Source organism: Elephantulus edwardii, unplaced genomic scaffold (assembly GCF_000299155.1).
Source record: "Elephantulus edwardii isolate Elephantulus edwardi_28Jun2011 unplaced genomic scaffold, EleEdw1.0 scaffold00054, whole genome shotgun sequence".
Lineage (NCBI taxonomy): Eukaryota > Metazoa > Chordata > Mammalia > Macroscelidea > Macroscelididae > Elephantulus > Elephantulus edwardii.
In genome coordinates, this window is record NW_006399804.1 from 12,538,638 (window position 1) to 12,546,182 (window position 7,545).

The window sequence follows — 7,545 nt, forward strand, 5'->3', positions numbered from 1 at the left end:
GAGGGGAAGTCCCTCTATGAGATGGATTGATTCGGTGACTGGGGTAATCGGGATGGGTGTGTCAGAGGCAGTGCGGTTGGTGCAGGATAGAGCAGGTTTTAGAGCTGTTGTGCATAGGGTCGCTATGAGTCGGAAACGACTTGATGGCACATAACAACAACAACAACAACAACTTCAATATTCAGAGTATTTTCTGACATTCATCTTGGTCTTTTCTTCCTCCTCTGTCTGTAATGAGCTCTTGCATTCTTCCTTCATTATATTCTTGATATCCTCCCAAAGCTCAACCAGTCTTTTCTCATTAGTGTTCAAGGCCTTAAACCTCTTCCTGAGATGGTTTTGGAATTCAGGTGGAATTGACTCAAGGTCAAATTTTGGTTCCTGTGGATTTAATTTTCCTTAGCTTCACCTTGAACTTGTATATGAGTAGTTTCTGGTCTGTTCCACAATCAGCACCTGGCCTGGTTTTCACAGCTGATAGTGAGCTTGTCCAGTGATTCTTTCCAGAGATGTAACTGATCTTTATTCCTATGAATACTATCAAGAGATGTAACCGATCTTATTCCTATGCATACCATCAGGTGAAATCCATGTGTATGGCTTGCATTTATGTTTCTTATAAAACATATTTGCAATTAATAAGTCATTGATAGTGAAAAATTCTATCGTTCTATCTCCAACTTAATTTCTGTCACCAAGCCTATGTTTTCCAACTATTGATACTTCTTCTCTGTTTCCAATTTTACATTCCAGTCACCCATTATTATTAATGCATAATGGTAAACAAAATCAGACAATATAACCAAGAAATGACCCTACTTCTTCATGCTGCCTGTTCATGTTGCCCAATCAGAAAGACTGCTTTCTATCTAAAATGTTATTTTGTTTGATGTCACTATATCCAAAGTCAGAAATCCATTTTCTTTTTAATTTTATCTTTCAGGCTTGATTGTTAACATTTATAATAATTTTCAAATTAATGAAAGGAAGGTAAAAAAATAACTACCATACCTTTTCCCCTTATCAACTGCATTTACATTTGCTTTCCTCTGTATTAAATATTCCACCATTTGTGGTTGATTTTCACTTATTGCAAATAAAAGTGGTGTTAAATCATCCTGTAAAAAAGCAAAAACAGTTAATAATTTACAAAATTTGACATTTCGCAAGAAAATCTTAAAAAAAGATGCTAGAAACAAAAGCATATATTACAGAATAATAATAAAAAGTAGTCTCTTCCTTTACGCCTCACTGTTTTTCCAGGTGCTGTTCTTTGTTTGAAACGTGTGCCCCTCCTTCCTTTTACCTCTTTACTAAATCAGCTCCACGTTCATTTCAAACATTTACTAGTTCATAGAATGTTTGCTTCTATTACAGCATTTATCATGGTAAATTGGAATTAGTTCTTGCTCCCTGTTGCTGTTGTTAGGTTCCATAAAACTGAGTACAAGACTCATAGAAAAACCATGAACACAAGATCTGAACTCCGTTCTATCCTGTGCCATCCTTACACTTCTGACACATTAGAGCCCACTGCAGTAATCACCATTTCGAACTACCTAGTTGAGGGTCAAGAATCGGCAAGAACAGCAAAACCTTTAACTGTGGGTAGCACAAATGCAAGAAGCCTCAGGTCACACCTTAACACAATTTCTCCACAGCAATGTTACACAGTATGCCCACCATCACCACCAGGGTCTCAATTCACCAGAGACTTGCTCCAGTCTCCCTCAAGTCTTGCTTGTCTCAAGTCTTGCTGTCACATGTTTTGCTGCTCAGGGTGGGAAACAAGACTATCTTGTATCCCAGTCTCACAGCAGTTTATAATTTGTAAGATCATGTGTCTGCAGTTAGCTCGAGATCAGAGGGGGCTAATTGCAGTGGTTAAAAAAAGGCAACTTTTAGGCTAACAATGGAGCCCACCCTCTTGCTCTTTTTAGCCATTATTTCTCATGATCTAAAGGATCGAATTTTCCCTTTCCACCACCCATATCTAGGGAATATATAATCCAGCTGATTTACTACTTACTCCCTTCACTTCAGATAGCCAATGGAAACTGTTAAGATTCATAATTCTAAGAATATTTCTAACATTGTACTACCTGTTTGTATTTAATTCTCCCTAATTATTAATCAAAGATATAACTTATAGAATAGCTAAAATTGAATAAGAAAATTGTTCAATTATTTATTACTAACTTCATGTTCATAATTTTTAAAACTACCATCCTAATTATGCCAATGTTCTGAGAATTTAGCAAGCATACTGAGATAGATATTCTATAACACTGCTCCCACTAAAAGAAAAACAGTCCATGTTTTGCTATGATTCCATAAGTAGAACCCTGCTTGTCATAAACATTTATTGACTCGATGAAAACGAAGAGATTAAAATTATTTAAGGAGCCAGCCTCTTATCTAATAAATACCCATATGCAAATTTGTAAAGTTTGACTGTGATCAAGAGGTTTAAAAGTGTGATTCTATAAGCCAATAGATGTTGCTAATAGACATTTAACTTAACAGTCATCAAGGTAGAAAAGAGAAGTATGGTAAAATGAGTTCCTGTATGTGACTTTTTGCTTTAGTTGTTTGGAATAGAGCTTGAGAGATTTTCCCTTAACTATAAGGAGTTACTTTTGCCCTAGCTATCTATCCCAAAGGGTTTGTTATGTATGTCCAGCATGACCCTGTATGTCACTACTGTTCATGGCCAATCTTGTTCGCTCAGGGTCTTCCTTCACTTTAGGCAAAACAACTGACTCATTCTTTCCTGAAACAAGATTTATTCTCAGAATTAGAGAGGATGTTAGAGAATTAGAAGGAAGAAAAAAAGAAACAACACAACACAAAGCTTCATATCTCATCAATTATAAAATTTAAAACTAAAATGTAAATTTTTTTCCCTTTTCTTTTTAGCCTCCTCTCCTACTCTCATTTCCCCACCCTCTTGTGCATCCTGACTGCCGGCAACAGCTGGATATGGGCCCCATGTTCCATCTCCATCCATTTTCAGGGCTAGTTGCTTTGGCAGGTGAGTTGTCACATACTCCTTAGTGGATTCTGGCGTTCATGGACTCTACCAGGTAACCTGCATAATTCTGATTGTTCACTCCTACTTCATTAGTCTTTTTTCCCTTTTAAATTCTTGGACTCCCAGAAAAATTACTATCATATGCATCACATTTTTTAAAATTAAACTAGACATAAGTACATTATTACTCCATTAATAGAACAACAAAATCTATTATAAAATATTTATTGTTTTAATTTTTATTAAGCTGTGTGGTGTCAAATGTTTATAATTAAAATTTTTTCCTAGCCAATGAGTAACTGTCTATTTTCTGTTGAAATATTTATTGTAATAAAGAGAGAGGGTTAGGGTGGGATACAAGCCCCACTTTACTAGAGGCTTATATAAGCTCATTGCACCTAAGTGCTATCTCTCTTTTTGGGTTGCCTGTCTTTCCAGCTACACCGAAATTGATAGTTTACAATGCTCATTAGTCTCTGCAAAATGGGCCTGCATATCTACAGTCATGTGGGTCATTCTCCAGGTGATCTGTGTCTCTGGTAGACCTACCAGGTAAAACCCCCAAACTCAAGGGACATAGACTAGTGAGGGAGCTGAACAAAAGAGGGGACTGTTAATATTGGAAATCATGAAGCTATGAAGAAAAGAAAATATTTGGGACAATATTGACTTAGTACTTCTTATAACTGGTGTGCTGCTAATCTTAGCAGAATGGATTATGAATCCAGAAACATATGTTAAAAGCAAATTAAGTTTTCCTGTATTGTTTTACATTTTTATTATATAGGTTAAAAAACAACAGCCGAACAGTGTCATAAATTGTTGTGTTAGCTTAAAAGTTAGCTTTTCTAGCCATTACATTAGCCTCTCCTAGTCTCCAGCTACCTTAACTGCAGAAACATAATCTCTTGCAAATTATCAAAAGCTGTGGGACTAGGATACGAGAGAGAGAGTGCTTCCCACATTGAGCAGCAAAACTTGACAGAGACTGGAGCAGGACCTTGATGAGAGTGAGAGCCTGGTGTAAATATAGCAAGAGCCACATGGAGATGACTATGTCTGACCTTTATCAATTTGACAAAGGGGAAATGTCCCTGTCCACAGCATCAATAAAGTAAAACCAATTCCAATAAGGTCAGAAATGTCCCACATGCTACCATACCTCTTTTCATTCATCTCAAGAAAAATCTTATTGCTTTATGGGGTCCATTATTTGAGGTGATAGCTCACAGACTACTCAGAAGCATATTAAGGAAGTCAAAAGGTTAGAATTCAGATTAATAACGAATACAACATAGATCCTAAAATGTGCATGCAGGCACCTCAGCCTTGAGCCTTGCACCTTCAGGCTAGTGGTTCCTGAGCTCTTACTCCTGCCAATATTGGCACTTACCACCTCCCTTCAATTGTCCAGCAAATTTTCAGTCCTACAAATATTGGTTTCCCACCCAGATGTCCAAAAAATTCTCAGTCCTGTCACTATTGGCTTCCCCATCCTCCTAAGGTCTCATCTCACATTACCATCTCAGGTCAGATCTCTAGCTCAGCCATGGCTACTGCTTTTGTCTTGATGTGTGTTCTATATTTTCACCAAGGTGGGGCAAGGGCTCTTTTCATTTCATTTGCAGGGGAAGATACCATCTTAGAAGCTAGAGCTGTTCAAGTTATTGGTGAAGACTAGACCATCCCCTTGGAGATTGTTGAGACTGGCCAGTCCTCTTGTGGAATTGTTGATATTCAGTCCTTTTATGGATAGGCCAACATGCTCCATTCACATAGTCTCATCCATCCACATGGTGAGTAATTCACATTCAAATAATGCTAAAAAGTCATATTGAAAGACAAACTCCATAACTGGTGAGATTAAGACCCCGGTAAGAGTGAGACCCTGATGAGAGTGAGACCCTGATGGAGAGATCCTGGTGATGGTGGTGGAGAGACTGTAGCACTGCTGTGGAGAAACTGGGGCAAGGTATAATCAGAGGGTCCCTGAGAAAAGGCCACAGTTAAAGGTTTTGCTGTTCTTCGAGATAATGAAAGGAAAAACTGACTGCTAAAGTGAAAGCAGAGCCTGGACTGAGAAACTGCTAGGCTAAAACCCGGACTTGTATTGGAAGATATTCTTTGTCTCCTCCACTCTTCAACTAACTTCCCTAATAAAACCACTCTTGGTCCCACAGTCTATGAGTCAACAATAAACAAATTAACCTCTTGCTGCTATTCTGGCAATAGAGGCACTATAGGACTGGGCTACAAGCTCTTTATCTCTTTCTTCTCTGGGGTGGTGAGAGGTTGTGCTATTCTCACTCCCTCTGGCTCTTTCAGAGAGACACTCATGGCCCTGTGCTCTCATGTCCCATTTTCTGCTCTCTAGATATGAATTAAGTTGTGTGTGCCACAAAATAAATGAAATACATGTCATGTTAACTCTCTGTGGCTTCTTAGTTACTGTAATCATGTGTTTAGCAGTTATACTGTGACCCAGTCAGTCTTGTGATCTGATCTGATGTGAACAGCTATCAGAAATAAGATTATTAGTATGGGAAGCATTACCCTAACTCAAATAATGGCCTTGATTTGATGTAAGGCTAGTTTCCTCTATGCTGTGGCATGATAAGAGATAAAAGGAGTATGAAGCAAGCACAGGACTGACCTGACAACCATCAAGAAAGAGAAGCCAGGAGCTGAACAGGTCCTTTGGACCACGCTCCCTGTGTTGTGAATTCCCCAGACCTATGGGCGGAGATTAATGTCAAGACACTTGGAGATATTCAAGGAACACTAGGTTCAGGGATGCTGAAAAGAGACAAGGATTTTCTGTCTAAACTACAAACTAACAGATAAAGCCTTTCTCTAGAGTTGATACTCCTAAATCAGACTCCTAAATTGACAAATAAATTTGCTTCTGAATATCATCTTTATCAGGATAAAGCAAATATGGAGCCCTGATAGCATGTGCAGAGGTGCTGACCAGAAGGTGAACAATTTGGATCTGCCCGTCAGTCCACAGAAGAATCTCCCTTCGATAAGGATTCACAGTCTTGGAAATGTGATGAAAGGCCATCATGAGTCAGAATCAACTTGATGGCACTGGGTTTGGGGTTTGGAGAGGAGAAGAGTATTGAACATGCTGCCAAGAGAACTAACAGGTATGTCCTGGAGAGGGTGATGCTACTCCTTAGAGGCAAAGATTTTGAGGTTCTGTCTCACATACTTTGGGCATGTTGCCAAGAGGGACCAGACCTCAAAGACATCACAGTCAGAAGGGTGGAGGGACAGTGTAAAAGAGGAAGACCTTCTATGAGATGGATTGACACAGTAATTGGGGTAATGTGGGGTATGTGTGTCAAAGACAGTGAGGTTGGTCCAGGGTAGAACAGGGTTCAGAGCTATTGTGCAGAAGGTCATTATAAATTGTGGTCAACTCAACAACACATAGCAACAACAAGGCATATATAAATACATTTGGGAAAAGCTTTACTTTTAACAATTAGAGTCAACGTTTTGATGAATATTTGTCATAAATACATAAAAGACAGCAGCAACCCTCTAATGTTTCTTTTAGAAGTACCATTACAGAGAAATCTTGAACATTTAAAAATCTTTTCATTCAGAGAATGCCTGGCCTTTCAAACATGTGAAATTAAGCCTATTTATATCAGTATTTTTAAAATGTGGTAAAAGTATTTTGTAAATATAATTGTCTTAACAATACCTGGTTCTTTGCTTCGATATATGCATTGCAATTCATCAAACTTTGCACAATTGACAGATTTTCACCACAGACAGCATAATGGAGAGCTGTATTGCCATTGACATCCTTAAGATTCGGATTAGCACCATGCTCTAGGAGAAGGTTTACACATTCCTCTCTCTGGTATTGCACAGCCTGTCAGAGAAAGAGGGTTTAAGCCTAGGAGTTAGAAGCAAACATCTCACACACCAAACCAATAGCTCTAATTAAAAAAAAAAAAAGACAAGCAAAAAAATATTGGCAAGAATATAGAATAATTGAAACTTTCATACATTTGCTGGTAGGCACTTAAAATAGGGCTGCCACTGTAGAAAACTAACAAAGTTAAGCAGAAATGGCTATGACCTAGATATTTCAATGGGTTGTATATTCAAAGGACTTAAAAGCAAGAACTCAAACAAATATTTGTACATTGTTATTCATTACAGCACTATTCATAACATTTAAAAGGTAAAAACAATTCAAATGACCATCAACTAAAGAATGAATAAACAGATGTGTTAAAGTCATACTGCTCTTGAAGCAGAACTGATACATAGCTGACCATCCAGTGGGTTTTCAGAAGCAGTAAATAGCAGAAGAGATTGCCCATCTTTTTCTTGTGGAACAGCTGGTGGATTTGAACCATGTACCTTTGAGTTGATTGTGGAGCCAAGCAAACTAAAGCTGTGAACAATCTCAATCTCTTCACCATCCATCCTGATGCTGTCAATTGGTCTAGTGGTGAGAATCTTTGTCTTCTTGACATTGAGCCTCA

The 7,545-nt window shown here is 38.2% G+C and overlaps 1 protein-coding gene across 1 annotated transcript in view; it reads right to left on the reverse strand.

Moving 5' to 3' along the window:
* The window catches only part of LOC102866193 (ankyrin repeat domain-containing protein 26-like), a 188,640-nt gene that overhangs the window by 173,894 nt on the left and 7,201 nt on the right, over nucleotides 1–7,545 (reverse strand). Inside the window, exons 3-4 of the mRNA XM_006887109.1 lie at nucleotides 6,750–6,923; nucleotides 1,012–1,118 (exon numbers count right to left, since the gene is read on the reverse strand). Of these exons, the coding sequence (XP_006887171.1) occupies nucleotides 1,012–1,118; nucleotides 6,750–6,923 (281 nt within the window). The remainder of the gene's footprint in view (nucleotides 1–1,011; nucleotides 1,119–6,749; nucleotides 6,924–7,545) is intronic.